Here is a 22654-nt window from a genome sequence, read left to right on the forward strand (position 1 = left end):
AAAGCCAGAAGCCAGGAGCTTCTTCTGGATCCCCCAAGTGGGTGCAGGGGCTCAAGCACTTGGGCCATCCTCCACTACTTTCCCAGACCATTAGCAGGGACTGGAAGTGGAATAGCTGGGGATCAAACCGGTACCTATGTAGGGTGCAGGGGCTGCAGGCAGTGGTTGTACCCGCTAGGCCTTGTCACCACCCCGAATCTTGTCTTTCACACATTGAAATTTGTTTCTTTAAAACAGGTCAGTTTTGGGGCCAGTGCTGTGGTGAAGTGGGTTAACGCCCTGGCCTGAAGTGCCGGCATCCTATATGGGCGCCAGTTCTGGTCCCAGCTGCTCCACTTCCTGTACAGCTCTCTGCTATGGCCCGGGAAAGCAGTGGAGGATGGCCCAAGTCCTTGGACTCCTGCACCCTCGTGGGAGACCTGGAGGAAGCTCCTGGCTCCTGGCTTCGGATCGGCACAGTTCTGGCTGTTCCGGCCGTTGCGGCCATCTGGGGAGTGAACCATCGGATGGAAGACCTCTCTCTCTCTCTCTGCCTCTCTTCTCACTGTGTAACTCTTTCAAATAGACAGATAAATCTTAAAAAAAAAAAAAAAAAAAAAAAAAAGTCAGTTTTAAGTGGGACAAGGTGTGGCTGTTTAAGTAATTTACAGATAAGCAAGAGGCCTGCTAGAATCGAGGTGAGACTTTAATGAGCGGCTAATTTGAAACCCAAATTTGAAAATCTTAGCAGTATTTAACAGAATCTCTAGTCTGAGCAGTGCCCAAGACTTCAACACACACTCCCCTCTCCCAAGACAGGTCACCAGACTCACTGGCACCCTCGCCAATGTTTAGTAGCACACTTGGGAATGCACACCCAGCTTCCCAGCAACCACAGCAGCCAGAGGAGTCTCCTGACAGAAACAACCACTCTAGCCCTAACCCTGGGGTTCACCAACAAGCTCCCTTCATGACTATTTTCCCCAGGAGTCACAATTAAAAGACTTTCTAAGGCATAAGACTGGACTCCTGGGTGACCACCAGAGGCCAGAAACCTAGCCTGCGTGCTTTAAAACTACCACTAAGGTCCCCAGATATCTTCTACTGCAAGATAAAAAGAATAAAATTACATAATAAAAACACCTACAAAACACACACAAACCCTGACGTGAATCAAACAAGACATTTTAGTGTTTTATGCTAACTTCTGCTTGCAGCAATGAAGAACTTTTCAGTGGTATTCAGATTACTCTGCAATCCCAACTACCCAAATTGGTGAATAAAGAACAGCACAGAGCTTTCAAGGTGCTGTCAGGGTAATAAAGATGGGGGCAGGGGAAGAACCTAACAAGGCCAGAGGAGCTGGAAAACCATAACAATGACTGAATACTTCACCAAGGGCCACTAGAGAAGACCAGAAAGATGAGAAGTCAGTCATTACAGAACCATCAACCCAGAGGTGAGCCACCCATCTCCTAAGAACACACCTAAGAGGTGCAAAAAGTTATTTCTCAACCAAGGTATAATAAACTTAGTTAATGGCAAGATCTCTATAACATACTATCGTGTTGACATTTCAATTTATGACCATGAAAATACACACAATCTAGAACAGAAACTATTGGCTCCTAAGGTAAAAATGGCTGTGATCCCTAAACTGTTAAATTTCACTAAAACATAGTGCTCAAAAGAGGTAAATAGCTGGAAAGGGGTGAGGACATGGGACCTGGTAGTAGAATCTGGGTAAAGTAGCAAAGACGGCGATGGGGTGGGCGCAGACCTTCTGCAACCCAGGCAGAGACTAGAGAGCAACAGCAGTCAGGAGGTATGCAGCCGGCTACTACCGGCAATCTTAACAGGGAGCTAGAGAAACTGCTTTCTGAACTTTGCGTGGCCTCTCCTTCCCTACTCCTGGCTTCTACCTGTATTTCGCTGTGACTCCATTATCACACGCAACCATTACTGGCACTCTAGATTCTTCTGTCTCATTTCACTCCCACATGACCAACTGTTTAAAATTTTAGTAAATACAAATGTTAAATTTGTCCCTTCCAGGCCGGCGCCGCGGCTCAATAGGCTACTCCTCCGCCTTGCGGCGTGGGCACACCACACCGGGTTCTAGTCCCAGTCGGGGCGCCGGATCCTGTCCCAGTTGCCCCTCTTCCAGGCCAGCTCTCTGCTATAGCCCAGGAGTGCAGTGGAGGATGGCCCAAGTGCTTGGGCCCTGCACCCCATGGGAGACCAGGAGAAGCACCTGGCTCCTGCCTTAGGACCAGCACGGTGCGCTGGCCACAGCGTGCCGGCCACGGCGGCCATTGGAGGGTGAACCAACGGCAAAGGAAGACCTTTCTCTCTGTCTCTCTCTCACTGTCCACTCTGCCTGGAAAAAAAAAAAATTGTCCCTTCCAAGCTACATAAAAAAACTCCTCTAAGCTACATAAAAAAAAAATGAAAATACTGCATGTTGCTTGGGAAATCTCTTCCCTGACACCTACCTGGTGCCGCATACATTCTTTCTTCACCTAAAAAACTCCCACCTAATGCCCTCTTTCTTCATGTGACAGAATGTGAGCCCTAAATATTTTCCTATGGCTCAAAAGTTTCCTGTCTTTATATATCCTCTGTTTTGTTCCTTCCATCCTGGGAGAAACATGAGCAACTACACAATTTCTCATTCACAAACATTTCTCATGCCCTTGCTAGAATGCAAATTAAAAACAAAAAGGAGCAAGCACAAGCTGATTTACTCTTTAATGTTGCAGAATAAATTTTCTTTCAGTCATACTTCTCAACACAGTGATTACAGGTAACAACACAGGTAACACAGTGATCAGTAAAAACACACACAATCTTTTGCAACCTGATCTCAATACTGACCATTCTCTATTGAAAATAATTTTCTGAAAGATCCACTTCTCCACTATTTCTAACAGCAGGGTTTCTACTGCTATTTCATGCTCAAAGTATTGCTCAATTTCACCATCCAGTTCTTCCTCACTCATTTGCCATGAGATGAACAGAGAGCATCTTCCTAAAACAAAGATATGATGACATAATCTCCTTTCCTTTCACTACTGAAGGTACAAGCATCACAGAGAGCTCAAAAATCTGATCGTTCCAGCATTTTCTTCCACTACACATCACAACATACAAATGCAAAGATGGAAGGAATTGCAGTGAGGCACAAATGGAAATCTAGGCAGGTGCAGCTTTTTTGACCTGAGCCTCCTGGGATGGTGGACAATGGGTGCTCCTACTACAGGAGTAATAGAAACAGAATCACTAGAGTGGAGGTGTGTAATGCAGGCAAAGCACTGGGTATGTCTAGTATGTAAGATACAAGGTTCCAGAAGTTCATTTTGGTGCATAAAATATTTCAAATCCATACTTTTAAAAAATGATTTTGGTTATTTTGCAGATTTTCAAAGAGGAAGACAGAAAGATCTTCCACCTACTGGGATGGGAAGCAGGGAAGCCAGGAACTCAAATCAACATTCCAATGTGGGATACTGATGTTGCAAGCAGTGGCTTACTCCGCTACACCATGTAAGCCCTCCACCAGTAGTTTTTAAAAAAAAAAAAACAGTATGTATTTCCCATGTTGTTGTCCATCATCCAAAACCCTAGCTGACTGACAAGGCTCAGATCAAATATAGCACTGCCAAATTCCCCATCTGTGCCCAGCTGATTCCTTCCATCTTTGCATTCAAAAACAACTTCTACTACAAAAGAACCCATCATTCTTATCTATACCAGATTAAATATAGATGTGCAACCAGACCAGGACACTGTAAGACCCATAAGAATACAAACTCGAAGCCGGCGCCGTGGCTCAATAGGCTAATCCTCCACCTTGCGGCGCCGGCACACCGGGTTCTAGTCCCGGTTGGGGCGCCGGATTCTGTCCCGGTTGCCCCTCTTCCAGGCCAGCTCTCTGCTATGGCCAGGGAGTGCAGTGGAGGATGGCCCAGGTGCTTGGGCCCTGCACCCCATGGGAGACCAGGAAAAGCACCTGGCTCCTGGCTCCTGCCAGGATCAGCGCGGTGCGCCGGCTGCAGCGGCGGCCATTGGAGGGTGAACCAGCGGCAAAGGAAGACCTTTCTCTCTCTGTCTCTCTCTCTCACTGTCCACTCTGCCTGTCAAAAAAAAAAAAAAAAAAAAAAAAAAAAAAAGAATACAAACTCGGGGCCAGCACTGTGGCGCAGCAGCTGAAAAGCCCTGGCCTGAAGCACCAGCATCCCATATGAGCACCAGTTCTAGTTCTGGCTGCTCCTCTTCTGATCTAGCTCTCTGCTATGGCCTGGGAAAGCAGTAGAAGATGGACCAAAGTCCTTGGACCCCTGCACCAACAGGGGAGACTTGGAAGAAGCTCCTGGCTCCGGATTGGTGCAGCTCCGGCCGGTGCGGCCATCTGGAGAGTGAACCAGTGGATGGAAGACCCCTCTCTGTCTCTACCTCTCTCTGTAACTCTATTTTAAGTAAATATTTTTAAAAAAAGAATATAAACTTATGTCTTATTTTATAATTCCTTCTGTTTCCAGAAATGCAACTATAAGAATGCCAAATAAAGGTTTGATATTTATATTTAAAAAATGAGATAAAATGAAGTAGGAATAAAACACGAACTAAAACAGGAGCAACTATCCTTGCTGAACTTAAAACTTTCTCTTCCTGACACACTTACCTCTTGCTTGATGGATCTGAAGAACAGCTAGTCAGACATCTACCTAGGTTGCAACTTTGCCTGTGTGCACTGTGGATGTCTTCCCCATGGTTAGAAATGAGGAAAAGAAAGGAAACCATAGATTATGGTGCTCTCAGCTGCTGCTGCTGCTCCTGCCGCCGCCGCCACCAATAAGGTACACAAACAACTGACCCAGATGGAAGGCCTAATGTATCCTTAGGACAATCAAGGAAACCCCTCTTCAGCTGCGTCTGACTAAGCGTGTTTACTCTCTTAAAAACAAAAAACCTGTATCCTTTGACCATCTTTTATATCAACAGAAAGCAGCTTCCCCTAAGTTGTTTATACATTTTAAAATCTGATTTTTTTTTTAAATGACGGGAAAGTGGTGTCTGAAGGGCACTCTGAGCAGCTGGGGCAGACCCCGCGTTAACAGCAGGACAGCGGCAGTAGTGAGAAGCAAGAGCACGAGCAGTGGGAAGAAGCCCAGGGATGAGAGATCAGAGCTAGCCCTAAAAGACTCCGGCTCTGAACAGTGACTGCTGTAGGAAATATGACAAGTCTGAAAACTACTGAGACCTAGATAATTATTTTGAAGGCCAAGATTTGTTAGTACAAGGGAGATTGTGAAATTTTGTGGAATAAGCCCCATAGGTTCAGTAACTGTAACCTATGTTGAAAGTGGTAGGAAAGGGTGTTCCATTAAGATGATATAACTTCTGGTACTTTAGGATCAAAAACCAGCATTATCCAGGTCTGGTTTGGCATTTCATGAAGAATTAATTAATGTGGTAATGAGAAAAGGAAGAAAAAAACTGTGACAACAAGAGACAGTTTATACATTATAAACACACTGCAGAGCACCGGCAATGCGCTTAAGTCAGCAGCTGAGGAAAGCTTCTGTTTCCAAGATAATGAGGCGGCCCCAGTGCAAATGGAATCCCAATTATCAAAGGGTGCCCTGACCTTCCTTAATGTGCTTTTCCCCAAGAGCTACACCATGGATGTCCTCAAATATGCCTATAGGCATCTTCTTTATGAGCCTCAAAGACCCTAACAGGAAGATCTCTTGAAATAAGAACAGAAACTTAACATGGAACTGTCTTCTAAAGAAACTGTGTTTACCACATTAATAGCAAAAGAATACCAGTTTCACAACTACTTTACCAACTCAGATAAAAGTTACTAACCAGGAACATGTTATTCTTGAAATGGAGAGTGAATATTTCCCCTACAACTTCACTATCATTTTATTTGAAAGGCAGATATAGTGTGACAGAAAATCTTCCACCTCCTGGTTCAACTAATCAAATGGTTACGATAGCCAGATCTGAGCCAGGCTGAAACCAGTACCCAGGATTCCATCTGGGTCTCCCAATTGGAATGCAGGGGCCTAAGTATACTGGGGCCATCTTCAGCTGCCTTTCCAGGTGCATTAGCAGGAAAGCAGATGGCTGGGAAGCAGAGTAGCCAGGACTCAATCCAGCACTCTGACGTTTGTGCTACAAGCAGAAGCTTAACCACTTCATCACAATGCTGGCCTGTGTCACCTTTTATTTAAAAAAAAAAAAAAAAAAAAAAAAAAAAAAAGGATTTATTTGAAAGGCAGAGGCAAGGTGGGGGAGAAGTGGGAGAGGAGTGGACAGAAAAAAAGAGACCACTCATCTGCTGGTTCATCCACCAAATAGCTACCAATAGTCAGGGCTGAATCAGACAAAAGATAGGAACCATAAACTCCATCTAGTTCTCCCAATGGGTGGCAGGGGTCCAAGTAGTTGGAGCGTCATCTGCTGCCTTCCCAGTAACATTAGCAGGAAGCTGGACTGGAAGCACAGCGGCCAGGACTTGAACCAACACTCTGATACAGTATGCCAGCGTTTAAGTGGCAGCTTAATCCACTGAGCCATAACACAGGCCCCCCAATATCACCTTTAATGGAAGCATAAACTATACCCTGAAGCAATCTATTAAAGATGTATTTTTTTTTAATTTATTTATTTATTTATTTGAGGGATAGAGTTACAAAGAGAGGGAGACATACAGAGAAAGGTCTTCCACCTGCTGGTTCACTCCCCCAAATGGCCATGACAGCTGGAGCTGGGCTGATCGGAAGCCAGGAGCTTCTTCTGGGTGTACCATGTGGGTGCAGGAGCCCAAGCACTTGGGCCATCTTCTGCTGCTTTCCCAGGCACATTAATAGAGAGCTTGATCAGAAGGGAAGCAGCCATCATTCAAGCTGGCACCCATAAGGGATGCCAGTTCTACAGGTGGAGGCTTAACCTACTACTCCACAGCACTAGCCCCAAGACCTAATGTTTATAACTTGCCTAAATTTAAAAGTCTTTATAGACTTTCAGCTGGGGGCCGGTGGTGTGGTGCAGCAGGTTAATGTCCTGGCCTGAAGCACCAGCATCCCATATGGGTGCCGGGTTGAGACCCGGGTGCTCCACTTCCCATCCAGCTTTCTGCACCCATGTGAGAGAACTGGAAGAAGCTCCTGGCTCCTGGCTTCAGATCAGTGCAGCTCTGGCCATGGCGGCCAACTGGAGAGTAAACCATCAGATGGAAGACCTCTCTCTCTCTCTGCCTCTCCTCTCTCTGTGTAACTCTGACTTTCAAATAAAAAATGAATAAATCTTTAAAAAAAAAAAAGAGAAATACTTTCAGCTCTCTACATACTCTTAAAACTTGAACTTTGAAGAACTTGTTTCTCTCCTATTACTCTACCTTTCAAGTAAACAAATCCTTTTTAAAGGGGGAAAAGGAACTGGTATTGTACAATTTATTTTTTTTTAAAGACTTATTTGAACGGCAGAGTTACAGAGAGGCAAAGGCAGAGAGAGAGGGAGAGAGAGGTCTTCCATCCACTGGTTCACTTCTCAGATGGCCAGGATCCAGGAGATTCTTCTAGGTCTCCCACATGGGTGCAGGGATAAAAGGACTTGGGCCATCCTCCACTTCTTTCCCAGGCCACAGCAGAGAACTAGATCAGCCAGCACTGGAACTGGCACCCATATGGGATGCTGGCACTGCAGGTGGAGATTTTACCCAGTATGCCACAGCACTGGCCCCCACAATACGTTATTATTCCACTTGCAACACTGGCATCCCAGAAGATGGTCCAGTACCTGGGCCTCTGCCGCCCACGTGGGAGACCAGATGGAGTTCCTAGTTCCTGTCTGGAACTACCTGGCTACTGCCATTTGCAGTAGATGGTTCTCTCCTTCTCAGTTTGACTTTACCTTTCAAGTAAATAAGTAAATCAATAAAAAAAAATCTTTGAAAGGAAGAGGAAAAAAGGAGGGGGGGTAGAGGGAGAGAGGGAAAGAAGAGAGCTATCTTCCAACTGAAGGCTCACTCCCCAAATATCAGCAATTAATCTGGTCTTCCACATGGGTGGCAGAGACCCAACCACTTAAACCATCACTTGCTGTATCCCATGGTGTGCATGTTCAAGAGCTGGATTGAAAGCAGAGGTGGGACTTGAACCATGAGCAGAAGATGTGGGCATCCCAAGCACCAAACATCTGCCCCAAAGTTTAACTTTCTTTTTTCTTTCTTAAAGTTACAGAGAAAGTAAGGCAAAGGCAAACACAGAGAGAAAAAGAGAAAGAGATCTTCCATCTGCTAGGTCACTCCCCAAATGGCTGCAATGGTCAAGGCCGGGCCAGGCCAAAGCCAGGAGCTTCAACTGGGCCTCCCTTGTGGCTATAGAGGCTCAAGGACTTGGGCCATCTTTCAATGAAATTCCCAAGCACATGAGTATGGAGCTGGATGGAAAGTGGAACAGCCAGGACTGGAACCAGTGCCCATAAGGATGCTGGTGCTGCAGGCAAGTGGCTGTATCCACTACACCACAGCACTGGCCCCCAAATATTAACTTTTATATGGTCACAGAAGACCTTACCTTCTGATCCTTTGCTGTATTCTAAGATTCACATGCTTATCATATCTCCTGAAAGTTATCAAATCATCTCTCTTCTCGCATTCATTTAATTAAGAAATGTGCATTTAACTCTTCTCCTAACCAAGATTTCCCATAATTGCCCAGCACCATAAACAATGGAAGAGGAGACCTACTGATTCCAAGTACTATGCTTCAACCATTGACTCTGATTCTTTTAACTCTCACAAAGCTGCTGTAAAGTACATTTTCTTTTGCTAGTTATAACAAAACTGAAATTTAGAGATACCAAGTAACCTATCTAAGGGAAACCTGCAACAGGGCAGCAACACAACTCAAATTAGTTTCCATTATGCCACAGTAACCCTTTGTCCACTGCCCAGTTTTTCTGTGCCTCTCTTACCTGCTATATTTTAACAGATACCATTACAAAAAAGAGCATTTCAGGAAGTTCACAGAAATTGCATATATGATAACTTTTTTTTATCATTTTATCATTTTTTTTATTTGACAGGTAGATTATAGACAGAGAGAGAGACAGAGAGAAAGGTCTTCCTTCCATTGGTTCACCCCCCAAATGGCCGCTAGGGCCGGCGCTGCGCTGACCGGAAGCCAGAAGCCAGGTCCTTCTTGCAGGTCTCCTGTGTGGGTGCAGGCGCCCAAGCACTCGGGCCATCCACCACTGCCCTCCCAGGCCACAGCAGAGAGCTGGACTGGAAGAGGAGCAACCGGGACTAGAACCCAGCAACCATATGGGATGCCAGCACCGCAAGGCGGAGGATTAACCAAGTGAGCCACAGCGCCAGCCCCATATGACGAATAACTTATTCATGGATTTCAAAATTATTTTTCATCAAAATAAATTTAATCCCATTTTCCATGAACTTTGAAAAATAATGATTCAGTATTTGACAGGGACAGAGACAAAAGAACACTCTCTTCTGCTTTCTTACTCGTAAAATGCCCACAATGGAGACTAAAGGACACTGAATTCTTTCAATAATATAAATTTTGGAAGTTTTCAAAATATTCTACAAGCTCAAAACACTTCAAAGTATACTAAAATTTGTGTTTTGCTTTAAAGTAGCTTTAAAATATTGTATTTATTAGAGAGAGAAAGAGAGAATGTTCATGCCATCTGAAAGATCACACCCCAAACAGCAGCAATGGTAGAGCATTGGGTGTAATCAAAGCTGGGAACTCAATGCAGGTCTTCCCCGTGGATGGCAGCAATCCAACTCCTTGAGACATCACTGTTGGCTCCAGGGATCGGCACTGGCAGGAAGCTGGACTCAGGAGTCAAAGCCAGGTATCAGAACCAGGATTTCTCAATAAAATCCTTTTATCACAGCTTTTATTGCTATATTTTATTGGATTGATAATATTTAAATCTGTAATTTTAATAAAAAGTACAATGGCACAAACCGGCTTTGTAAAGATACAACTATGATAACATACAACTCAACTGCAGAATGTCAAATATAGAAGATTACTGAGCTGATAAATTTCCACAGGCATGAGCAAATCACTAACTCTGTCTGGTATATTAATTGAAGATCTTTTGGAATGCTTCTGGTCTGCTGACTTCCATGAAGAAATGTGGTAGGGCAGTCACTTCATTGTACTTACTAACAGACTCTGAAAAACTCTGGTAATCACTGTAAAATTTGTTTTGTTGTTACTGCAAATAGGCTTAGTTCACTGATTTCCATAAAAACCACCTGGAAGTCTACTACCACTGCAAGGTAACAGGTATCACCTTTAACAGTTCTGATGCAGGTTGGAATGGTACTGTGCAGAAATCTGAGTTTGTTTTTAAAGATTAATTTGTTTGAAGGCAGAGTGATGGAGATGGAGAGAGAGAAGAGCCTCCATCCAGTGGTTCATTCTCAAATGACCAAGCCTGGGGCAGGTCAAAGCCAAGAGCCTGGAACTGCATCCTGATCTCCCATGTGGGTGGGAAGGGCCAAAGGACTTGGGTCATCTTCTGCTGCCTTCTCACGAACATCAGCAGGGAGCCGGATCAGAAGCCGAGCAGCCAGAAATAAAACCAGTGCTCTGATATGACATGCTGGCATTGGAAGCAGCAGTTTAATTGGCTGTGCCACAATGCTGACCCTGGAATTTCAGGGGTTTTTGTTTTAAAAAAAAAAATTTTATTTATTTATTTGAAAATCATTAGTACAGGCCCCCGCCGTGGCTCAATAGGCTAATCCTCCACCTGTGGCGCCGGCACACCAGGTTCTAGTCCCGGTTGCTCCTCTTCCACTCCAGCTCTCTGCTATGGCCCGGGAGTGCGGAGGAGGATGGCCCAAGTGCTTGGGCCCTTCACACGCATGGGAGACCAGGGGAAGCACCTGGCTCCTAGCTTCGGATCAGTGCGATGCGCCGGACACAGAGCGCCGGCTGCAGCGGCCATTGGAGGGTGAACCAACGGAAAAAGGAAGACCCTTCTGCCGGCACCGCAGCTCACTAGGTTAATCCTCCGCCTAGCGGCGTCGGCACACCGGGTTCTAGTCCCGGTCAGGGCGCCGGATTCTGTCCCGGTTGCCCCTCTTCCAGGCCAGCTCTCTGCTGTGGCCCGGGAGTGCAGTGGAGGATGGCCCAGGTCCTTGGGCCCTGCACCCCATGGGAGACCAGGAGAAAGCACCTGGTTCCTGGCTTCGGATCAGTGTGATGCGCCAGCCGCGGCAGCCATTGGAGGGTGAACCAACAGCAAAAGGAAGACCTTTCACTCTCTCTCTCACTGTCCACTCTGCCTGTCAAAAAAAAAAAAAAAAAAAAAAAAAAAAAAGAAGAAGACCTTTCTCTCTCTCTCACTGTCCACTCTGCCTGTCAAAAAAAAAGGAAGACCTTTCTCTCTCTCTCTCACTGTCCACTCTGCCTGTCAAAAAATTAAAAAAAAAAAAAAGAAAGAAAAAAAAAAAGAAAAAGGAAAATCATAGTACAGATGTCTTCCATCTGCTGGTTCACTCCCCAGTGGCTGCAATGGCCAGGGCTGGGCCAGGAACTCCATTTGTGTCTCTCATGTGGGTGGGCAAAGGCCCAAGCTGTTGAGCCATTTCCTGATGATTTTCCTCAGCCCATCAGGGAGCTCAATCAGAAGTGGAACAGCTAGGACACTAACCGGCATCCCTAAGGGACACCAGCCTCATGGATCGTAGCTTTACCCGTGGTGCCACCAAGCCAGTACTCAATGTGACTTTTTAATAAGCATGCTGGGTTATTCTGGTGCAGGTATTCTAGTTACCCAGCACTGTTACAAAAATCACATTAAGCTTTTTGGCTGGACTTATAGTCCTCCAGCAAACATCCTAAAGTTTTTTTTACCTTATTGTTCTTTATTTGGTTACACTACAATAAACAAGACTTCCAAAAACAATTTTAACAGTAACATAGCTTCAGGCTTCATCCTAATTAGTTATGATGCACTACTTATATAGGGAGAGATAGCTTTCCTTCTTGGTATTAAGAACCTGATATCTATATTATTTAATAAGGAAAGATTGTTTTAAAATAAAAATGGGGATCAAAGACATCTGTGTGTAAATGAATGGAATATCATTCCATTTTCTTTATTTTTTGAAATGTTTACAATCTCCCTTTTCCTTGAAAGTTTAGAAAAATTTATCTGTGTGTAAATCAGACTGATTATGTGGCTACTGATAATCCTTTTATGAAAACACAATGCTATACAATCCTAATCATTGATCTGCTAAGATCTCCTCCATAATTCAGACCATTTTATTCTTCTACTTAACACTATATTTCATCTAAGATTTTAAATTCACAGTAGTGGATATCTTTCAAAATACCATCATCTATTACTACAGTTTTGGTTTCTAATTTCATGGTCTTTTCAAATATAAACTTAGTGTGTATGTGTCTGTGCCTGTGTTTATGTGTGTGTGTGGGAGGGAGGGTTTTCCACCCATCCCCTGGTCACCAAATCTGCTGATTTTCTCTGTTAAAAACTGGGAGCCAGGGGCCGGCCCTGTGGCTCACTTGGTTAATCCTCCGCCTGCGGTGCCAGCATCCCATATGGGCTCCGGGTTCTAGTCCCAGTTGTTCCTCTTCCAGTCCAGCTCTCTGCTGTGGCCCGGGAAGGCAGTGGAGGATAGCTCAGGTGCTTGGGCCCTGCACCCACATGGGAGACCAGGAGGAAGCACCTGGCTCCTGGCTTCAGATTGGCGTAGCTTCAGCTGTAGTCATGAAGCTGGATTCAAGAGCCTGAGGCAGGAGTTGATGTTGTAGCACAGAGGGTTAAGCTGCCATTTGCCAAGCTGGTATCCCATATCAGAGTGCCAGTCATTTTCCGATCCAGCTTCTTATTAATGCTCCAGAGAAGGAAGTGGAAAATGGTCCAAGTACTTGAGCTCCTGCCACTGATGTAGGAGACCAGGATGGGGTTCCTGCCCCTGAGCCTTGGCCTGGCATATCACTGGTCATGGCATCCATTTGGGGAATGAACTAGCAGATGGAAGATCTCTGAGTCACCCTCTCATCACTTTGTCTTTCAAATAAATGACGTAATAGAAAGTCTTTATTAAAAAAAGAGCCTGTGACAGGTGATAAACCCTGACACTATGATATGATACAGGACTTGGATATCTTAACCAAAGTTTTGGCTGCTAAAGCACAATGCCTGGCCCTAATTGTATGGTTCTTAAAATTAGATTTAAGGTTGATCGTACTTTTTTCTTCTCTTGAAAAGAATCAGTTATCATAGTTTTTTGATCAGTGTTATGCTACTTGGTCTGTTCTATAGAATACTAAAATAAAAAAAAACTAAACTCATAAAAAATGGCTTAAGCTGCTTAGGTGTATGATTTATAGATACTTTATTGACACCATCACAGTTATGCCAATAAAGTCACATACACAGTCCTGCTAAGCCAAAAACTTTTATAAATAGCTTATATCATAGTTACTTTATAAATAAATTTTAATTTCTGCAGATATTATAACAGTGGATTACAGACCATTGTAGCTTAACAGGTTTTGCCACCACCTACAATGCCAGCATCCCATATGGCACCGGTTCAAGTCCCGCCTGCTCCATTTCTGATCCAGCTCTCTGTTGATGCGCCTGGGAAAGCAGCAGAGGCTGGCCCAAGGCTTTGGGCACCTACCATCCACGTGGGAGACTCAGAAGAAGCTCCTAGCTCCTGCCTGGCTCAGCCAATTGCAGTCATTTGGGGAGTGAACCAGCAGATGAAAGATCTCTCTCTCTCTCACTGACTCCATATCTGTAACTCTGCCTTTCAAATAGATACAATAAATCTTAAAAAAAAAAAAAAAAAAACCCTAAATGTAATTATGTGATACGGAATTAAGTACACTGATTTTCTCGTTAATCAATGAAAATGCAAAATGAAAATTGAAGTACTATTTACAGGTACCTGATATTTGAAAGGTAGATTTCTGGGGCCAGCACTGTGGCATAGAAGGTTAAGCCTCCACCTGCAGTGCCAGCATCCCATATGAGTATCCTTTCATATCCCAGGTGCTCCCTGCTAAATCTTTAGGCTCCTGCACCCATGTGGGAGACCCAGAGAAGAAGCTCCCGGCTTTGGTCTGGCCCAACGGGGAGTGAACCAGCAGATGGAAGATTTCGCTGAGTCTCTCTCTCTCTGTCCATTCTGTGACTCTGCCTTCCAAATAAATAAAATAAATAAATATTTTTAAAAAAGATAGAAAAAGGTGACTTTCTAGAACTTTTCATAAAGTTTTAAAAGTTCCATAAGGGTTAAACACATCATGATATTTGTAATGAATTAACTAATATATTTGACATTTTGCATTGCTCTGTAGGTACTGCAGCAATAATTTATAATTACTTTCTCCTCATGTTTCATTAGCAATGTATCAATAATTCTGGCTCATATCAGGAAGATGCAATGAGATAAGCAAACTGAATGGCCATCAATGATGCCCAATCAAAAGGCATTACAGTAGGTGCAAGTGTGGGTCAAAAAGACGAGTAAGACATGTACATGGAGCTGAAAAAGCTTAAACTTCCAAGGAAATAAAGTATGAAAGAATGTCAAGAAAGAAAATCCTAACACTGGGGAAAAACAGGGACAGCTCATGGACATAGTGACTTCAAGTGCGGCTTTTGAGAAAGTACCATTCAAATGAGTAAGAAAGTAGACAGGGAGGGCCGGCACCGCGGCTCAATAGGCTAATCTTCCGCCTAGCGGCGCCGGCACACTGGGTTCTAGTCCCGGTCGGGGCACCCAATTCTGTCCCGGTTGCCCCTCTTCCAGGCCAGCCCTCTGCTGTGGCCAGGGAGTGCAGTGGAGGATGGCCCAGGTGCTTGGGCCCTGCACCCCATGGGAGACCAGGAAAAGCACCTGGCTCCTGGCTCCTGCCATCGGATCAGCGCGGTGCGCCGGCCGCAGCGCGCCGGCCGCGGCGGCCATTGGAGGGTGAACCAACGGCAAAGGAAGACCTTTCTCTCTGTCTCTCTCTCTCACTGTCCACTCTGCCTGTCAAAAAAAATAAAAAATAAAAAAAAAAAAAAAAGAAAGAAAGTAGACAGGGAAAGGTGTTTGAAAATGTCACAATTTAGCATCTATATGCATGAAGAGATAGGGTATATATAATCTAAATCTACATCTTGCTCTGTTGTCAAGTAGAGCCAGGTTGAGAGATGGTAATGGAGCTACAAAAAGTGATGTGTGGTCAAAGAGACCCACAAGATGATGATTTGTGTCTACGTGAATGAAAGTGTTTTGATGGTGCACTTCTACCTCCCAGTTCACTCCACAAATGCCTGCAACAGCCAAGGCTGGGCCAGGCTGAAGCCAGGAGCCCAAGCACTTAAGCCATCATCTGCTGCTTCCCAGGATGCATTACTAGGAATTCCAGACTGGAAGATGAGCAGCCAAGGCTTGAACTGACATTCAGACAAGGGACATGCATGTCCAAGGCTGTGGCTTAACTCTGACAAAATATTCACCTCAGAGAACGTTTAATGAGGAATGTAAAGAAAGAAGGAAGCTGGTTCCAGACTGTGAAAAGCCTTATTTATTTATTTATTTATTTGTACAAGCAGAGTGGACAGTGAGAGAAAGAGAGACAGAGAGAAAGGTCTTCCTTTTTCGTTGATTCACCCCTCAATGGCCGCTGCGGCCAGCGCACCGTGCTGATCCGAAGCCAGGAGCCAGGTGCCTCTCCTGGTCTCCCATGCGGGTGCAGGGTCCAAGCACTTGGGCCATCCTCCACTGCACTCCCGGGCCACAATAGAGAGCTGGCCTGGAAGAGGAGCGACTGGGACAGAATCTGGCGCCCCGACCGGGACTAGAACCCGGTGTGCCTGCGCCGCAGGTGGAGGATTAGCCTATTGAGCTGTGGCGCCAGCCTGTGAAAAGCCTTTTTAGGTATTATTGAGTGGTGGGCACGGAGGGCTTCTTGGGAATAAGGAGAACATTATATGAAAATAGGTGAAGGAGAGTAGTTCATACAAGATACCATATTAATACTCCAGTTCAGACAGGAAGAAAGTCTGTACCACTTCCAAGACAGCAGAGTGTATTCAAAAGTTCTAATGAGTAACCCTTTTATCATGCAGGAAGACACCCACCATGGAGGAAAGGAAGAAGAATACCCTTTAGTGTCTTCGTACCTTCTGGGCAATCATGTTGCAGATCTCAGGCAGAAAGTCCTCACTGAGGAGCTTATAGAGCTGCCGCTCTCGAAGGGAGGTCCTCTCTCGAAAACTCTCAGTGACCTGCCTCCATTCTTCTTCTGTTTGGCACAGGAGCCACCAAGTGCCTTGGCCTGGCCCTTGAGACCCTGCAAAAGACAGAGATGGATTCACTGTACAAGAGATGCCATTGGGACCTTTTATCCTGTTGATTCTCAATTAAATCTTTATCTTGTGTCATGACTAATACACAGGAGTCAGGGAAAAAAGGGAGACCTATAACTTTTTTAAGATGGTCAGTATATATTATGTTTTTCCTGTTATTACTTTTACTTGCAACCAAAGGGATGCATAAAACAAAACAAACATAACTCTGACTTTTAACAAGATAGATTTTAACATTCTAGAAATGCTTAAATGTATTTACTTTCCTACAAAAATGACTTTGGTTTGAGCCTTTGTAGTCCTACCTTAACTCACTTGCACTGTAATGTTATAAATTGATATTTCCTCCAAAATTTATGCTGTTTGGGTTATACAATTAAACTCTATGTAGGAAATTAGTATGTGGTAAAACTTTAAGAGAATTGTTATGTCTAAAGCATTGATATTACAAAGACACTGCTTTGAGAAGTTGCTCATTCATGCAAATGCCTGGGGGTCTGCCACACTGAGTGAAGTAACAGGGCAGTAGTAAAAAAACCTGGCCCTCTGTAAGATGGAGAGATGGATAGATGCCAAAGAAGAGAGACACGCAGGAAGGCAGGAAGGCTAGTTAGGAGGCTAGGAGGCTAGGAGGCTGCTGCTTAGCATGACTCTGGAAAAAGGTCAAGAGTCAGAGCTTCAAAAAACTTCATAGAAAACTGAAAGTAACAGAGAATGTATATTTTCCACCAACTTCTGAAGCCCTCTGATTAAAAAACCATGTGTACTCAATGTTTTCTAAGCTCCAGCAAAGATCATTACCATGTCGTGTCTGTGGCTCAGATGCCAAGGCATTTTCTTCCTTTTTTTCACTGAAACACAAGAAAAGCAAGCACCGATTATAACGACACTTCCAAAATTGTTCTGTGCATCCTTTAGAAGGCAGACCCAAGGGACTCAAAGTAGGTTTATGCATGAGGGTAGGTAGACCAAACAATTCTACTAAATTCCTGGACACTGGGCTGTTGGTATGTCGGCAGAGCAGAGATGGTACCCAATATTGTGGCAACAACATCAAAGCATAGGGAACTATTAACTTTTATGAAAAATCAAACAGATGAATTAAGTGCCAAGAAAAAGTGTTAAGTATTTAAATGTCCTTCTCCCTGATTCAGAGTTACAATGAAGATGGTATATTAACATATTTTTTTAAAAGATTTATTTATTTGAGATGCAGAGTTACAGAGACAAAGACAGAGGGAGACTTGAACCAGGCACTCCAATATGGAATGCAGGTATCCCAAGTTGTGTCTTTATTTAAAAAAAAAAAAAAAAAAAAAAAAAGATTTATTTGAAAGGTAGAGTTAGGGAGAGAGGAGGGAAAGACAGAGAAATCTTCCAATCACGGTTCACTCCCCAGATGGCTGTAAAAGCCAGGACTATGCCAGACTGAAGCCAAGAACCAGGAACTTTTTCTGGGCCTCCCACACAGGTACAGGGGCCCAAGGACTTAGGCTGTCCTCTGCAACTTTTCCAGGTGTATTAGCAGAGAGCTGGATCAGAAATGGAGCAGCTGGTACACAAACTGGCACCCAGATGGGACGCCAGCATCACAGGCAAGAGGCCTAACCTACTACACTACAGTATAGGCCCCAACTGTTCTTTAAGATGTATTTATTTATTTGAAAGGCAGAATTACACTGGTTCACTCCACAAATGGCTGTAATAGACAGGGCTGGGCCAAGCTCAAGGCAGGAGCCTGGCAATTTCCCCACGTGTATGCAGGGGCCCAAGCACTTGGGTGAGCCATGTTCCACTGCATTCTCAGATGCATTAGCAGGAAGCTGGAGCAGAAGTGGAGCAGCCAAGTCTCAAATCGAGGCCCATTCAGGATGCCAGTGTCACAGGCACACTACGCCACAATGCCAGCCCCTTAATACAACTTTTCTAAGACAGAGCCTAAGAACATTGGTTTGGTTGTCTGACTATCTTTACTCAGAGATTGACACTTATGTGTGCTTTGGGAAAAAAGTTTCCTGTAAGATGGGGACATTAACAGTTCCTACCTCACAGCAATGTTTGGGACTAAAATATAAAATACAAAAGTGTTCAGCAAAAAAAGCTGAGTATCATGGAAACAAAAAGGAATTCAATATAGTTTTGGCTTTCAAATCTCAACTGAAAACATGCTGTAGGGGCCGGCATTGTGGGATAGTGGGTAAAGCCACTGTCTGCAGTGCCAGCATCCCATATGGGCACCGCCAGTTCAAATCCAGATCGCTCCTCTTCCAATGCAGCTGTCTGGTAACAGCCTGGGAAAGCAGTATAAGACGGCCCAAGCACTTGAGCCCTTGCACTTGTGTGGGAGATGTGGAAGAAGCTTCTGGTTCCTGGCTCCTGTTCAGTTCAGCACTAGTCATTGCAGCCATTTGTGGAGTGAACCAATGGATGGAAGACCTGTCTCTCTCTGCCTCTGCCTCTCTGTAACTGCACCTTTCAAATAAATAAATAATATCTTTAAAAAAATAGAAGAAAAGATGCTATATTGGTGCCGTCCAACATGGAAGCCACAAGCCTGATGTGGCTACTGAGTACCTACCAGCAATTTGACTACTGTGTTTAAATACCTTGAAACTAAATAAAACCATATTAAATTTTAATTTAACAATATTTAAATAGTCTCAGACACACAGCTCTAAAGATACAAAATCACCAGTAGAGGGTAGCACAAGTCCATATATGCTTGACAAAATGACTACATTCCCAATACCTAGGTCCTTTAATTGCTGGAATTTACTGTAAAGTGTAGATCAATGTAAAACACCTTTCTGAAAATAGAAGGATATGTGGACCTCCAACAAAACCCAAAATTAGATGTTGTATTCGTAAAACACATCACTAACACTAATAATGAAGGAAACTGTAACATTTCTGGAATGCTGGCTAAATTAAAAATAACCATTTTGGGGTGTGAGCGTTTGGTGCATCAGTTACGATGATGCTTGAACACCTGCTGCCTTTATTGAAATTCCTAGGTTCCAGTCATGGCTCTGCTTACAATTCCAATTTTCTGCTGACGCATACCCTGACAGGCAGCAGGCAATGGCTCAAATACTAGGGACCCTGCCACACATTTGGGAAGGAGCACAAGACAGTGTTTCTGGCTCCTGGCTATAGCCTGGCCCAGTCTCACCTGTGGTGGATATTTAGGTGAGCCAGTAGATGGAGGATCTCTCTTTGCCTTTCAAATAAATAATAATAAAAGAATATTTCTTAAAAAATAAAATTATGGGCAAAAAATAAAATAAAATTATGAATGATTCAGTAATCATCTGAGTTCCTAGAAATATTTATTAGTGGTTAAAAAGCAACAGCTCCATTCTGATCCAGCTTCCTACTATTGGCCAAGGAAAAGATGGCCCAAGTGTTTAGGACCCTGCCACCCACATTGGAGAACCAGGTGAAGCTCTTGCCTTCAGCCTGTCCAGCGCTGGCCACTGTGGGAATTTGGGGAGTGAAACATCTCTCTCTGTCTCTCCCTCTCTTTCAAAATAAATAATAATAAAAAGCAACAGTAAAATTCAGTTTAATTCAAGCACGGTAACTTACATAGTAGTTCTAAAATCTGGAAGAAAGAAGCTGTCTGCCCTATGTTAAGAAATGTTAAATATACAACCTCATTTCTATAGGCTTATAATGGTAGATCTGATCTGCAAGTAAAAAGTGTATTTGGGGTGGGTTCTGTGGTACAGCAGGTTAAGCTGCTACTTGGGAATGTCTGCATTCCATGTTAGATTGCCAGTTCTAGTCCCAGCTACTCTGATTCTGATCCATTCTACTAATGTGCCTAGGAAAGAGTGGGCAATAGCTCAAATAACTGGGTCTCTGTCACCCACACAGGAGACCTGAATGGAATTCCTGGCTCCTGGATTTGGAATGCCCCAACCTCAGTTGTTATGGCCAGTCAGGGAATGAAACAGTGAATGGAAAATTTCTCACTCTGCTACTCTGCCACTCCAATGAATAAATAAAAATTTTTAAAGAAAGCATATTTAGACAGGGTAGATTCTGAAAATTCTCATCAAGATTCACATGGTTCAATGTTCTAAAATATAATGATAATGATGTATATATGGAAACTTCTCAAAAATAATAAAATCTTTAACTTTGGTAACATTAAACATAAAATTAAAGAACAACAAACTGTGTGAGATTTTACTTTTTCATTTTTTTAATTTGAATTTGACAGGTAGAGTTATAGACATTGAGATAGACAGAGAGAAAGGTCTTCCGTCCATTGGTTCACTCCCCAAATGGCCACTACAGCCGGCGCTGCACCCATCTGAAGCCAGAAGCCAGGTATCTCTTCCTGGTCTCCCATGTGGGTGCAGGGGCCAAGTACTTGGGCCATCCTCCACTGCCCTCCCGGGCCACAGCAGCAAGCTGGACTGGAAGAGGAGCAACCAGACTAGAACCTGGTGCCCATATGGGATGCCAGCACCACAGGTGGAAGATTAACCAAGTGAGCCACGGCGCCGGCCCACCTTTTCATTCTTGTAGAAGTTTCTACACTAAATACGTTTGGGCATGCTAACTAAATTCTCCTCAATGGTAAGTAAATGCTTAAACTCAGAGATAATATAAAATTTTAAAAGTATGGTATAGCAAATGTATATGTTAACAACATACAATGAACACCAAAATTTTTTCTTTTTTAAAGATTTATTTACAGACAGAAAGGTATTCCATGTACTGCTTCATTCCCCAAATACCACCAACAGCCAGGGCTGGTCCAGACTGAAGCCAGAAGCCCAGAACACCATGCGGATTTCCCAAGTGGGTGTCAAGGGCCCCGGTTCTTTGCACATCTTTCATTGATTTCCTAGGTGCTTTAGCAGGGAGCTAATCAGAAGCAAAGCATCCAGGACTTGAAATGGTGCTGTGATATGGGATACTGGTGTCAGAAGTAGAAGCTGAATCTGTGGTGCTATAACACCAGCCCCAAACACCTATATTTGTATATTCTTATACACTGTCATGTTCAGCATAATCCTCATTAAAAGGATAACTATTATCAGAAAAGGCAACATGCTTTAAAAGGGCAGGTAACTTGGTAGAGGTCATGTAGGCAGGTCCCAGTCAGAACTTTAATTAGGATCTGATTCAGGTCTCGTTCAGTCCCATGTCCTACCCACAGCATGAGCTAAAATCCTGGACCAAGGACAAGTGAAGCTAAGGTCCCTGCCAGCCTGAGAATCAAAGAGCACGGATTACCAAGACTGTCTTACCTCGCCACAGTTTCTTCCTGTAGTTTCTTCCGTTTGGGGGGTCTTCCTCTTCTTTTCCCAGTTTTTCCAGGTACACTTGAGGCATTTTTTTGACCTTCACTTTCCCTAAGAAATAGTATTACTAAATAGAAATGTTCTGACATAGCACTGATACGTGATATATGACTTTTAAATGAGTAATATCACAATTCTGGCTGAGGATATTTAAAAGATTAAATGTAACAGACACAAGGAAAAGGACAGAGCGACTTCCAGTCTTCCACTGTGAGAACACAGAGCTAAGGAAAACTGACACTTTCCAATATTAAAATGTGAGTAAGATCCAACATCTTCCCAGTAGTGAGCACTGCTCCATCATTGAGAAAGTCCAAATAAAACAAGAGATTAGCGCGTTCTGGGATGCTCTGGAAACGAGGCCTCTTCCTTATTTAGAAAGCTCTTCATAAGTAAGCTTTAAGTTTCTGGCATCATTTAAGGTGCTATGATGGACCCCAATGTTCAGAGGAGATTATTTACTGTACTAGAAAAAAAGGTTCTCATCAATTGACTATGAAAGATGGGAACTGTTACAGTGAGATAACTGTACTGCTTAGAAGAAAAGTGCTGTATTCCTTAGGAACCTCCCATCAAGAATTTCATATCTAAAAGACTTCACCTTCCACCATTCTGGTAGCTAAGGCTACATAGTAATTCCTTTTTATTTTTGTATAAATCCTTGCCATCTCTTTAAAGGTATGCAAGTACAGCTAATTTCTTCATTAAAAAGAGATTCTGATGCATTTAATTTCAATAGCATCTTTATACAGTAGCTAGTACAGTGCTAACATTAAGGAATTACCTGTTCAAAGAGAGTTCTCCATTGGATTTCCCTTGCACTGGGTCCTCTTTGTACATCCGTGTTCCATAGAAATACCAATAGAGTGCCCCAGAGTTGTCTTCACCCAATGGTTCCACACGGAGACTGTCTGCATCCAAACCCTAGGTAACAATACGATAAGGAAACA

At 43.7% G+C, this 22654-nt stretch overlaps 1 protein-coding gene across 5 annotated transcripts in view; it reads right to left on the reverse strand.

Moving 5' to 3' along the window:
• CECR2 (CECR2 histone acetyl-lysine reader) overlaps positions 1–22654 on the reverse strand; it is a 142273-nt gene that overhangs the window by 26183 nt on the left and 93436 nt on the right. For all 5 annotated transcript variants that reach the window (XM_051850088.2, XM_051850087.2, XM_051850086.2 and 2 more), the window contains exons 4-7: positions 22489–22628; positions 21651–21755; positions 17185–17234; positions 16198–16367 (exon numbers count right to left, since the gene is read on the reverse strand). In XM_051850088.2, the coding sequence (XP_051706048.2) occupies positions 16198–16367; positions 17185–17234; positions 21651–21755; positions 22489–22628 (465 nt within the window). The remainder of the gene's footprint in view (positions 1–16197; positions 16368–17184; positions 17235–21650; positions 21756–22488; positions 22629–22654) is intronic.

The sequence above is a fragment of the Oryctolagus cuniculus genome, chromosome 9 (genome assembly GCF_964237555.1).
Source record: "Oryctolagus cuniculus chromosome 9, mOryCun1.1, whole genome shotgun sequence".
Classification (NCBI taxonomy): Eukaryota; Metazoa; Chordata; class Mammalia; order Lagomorpha; family Leporidae; genus Oryctolagus; species Oryctolagus cuniculus.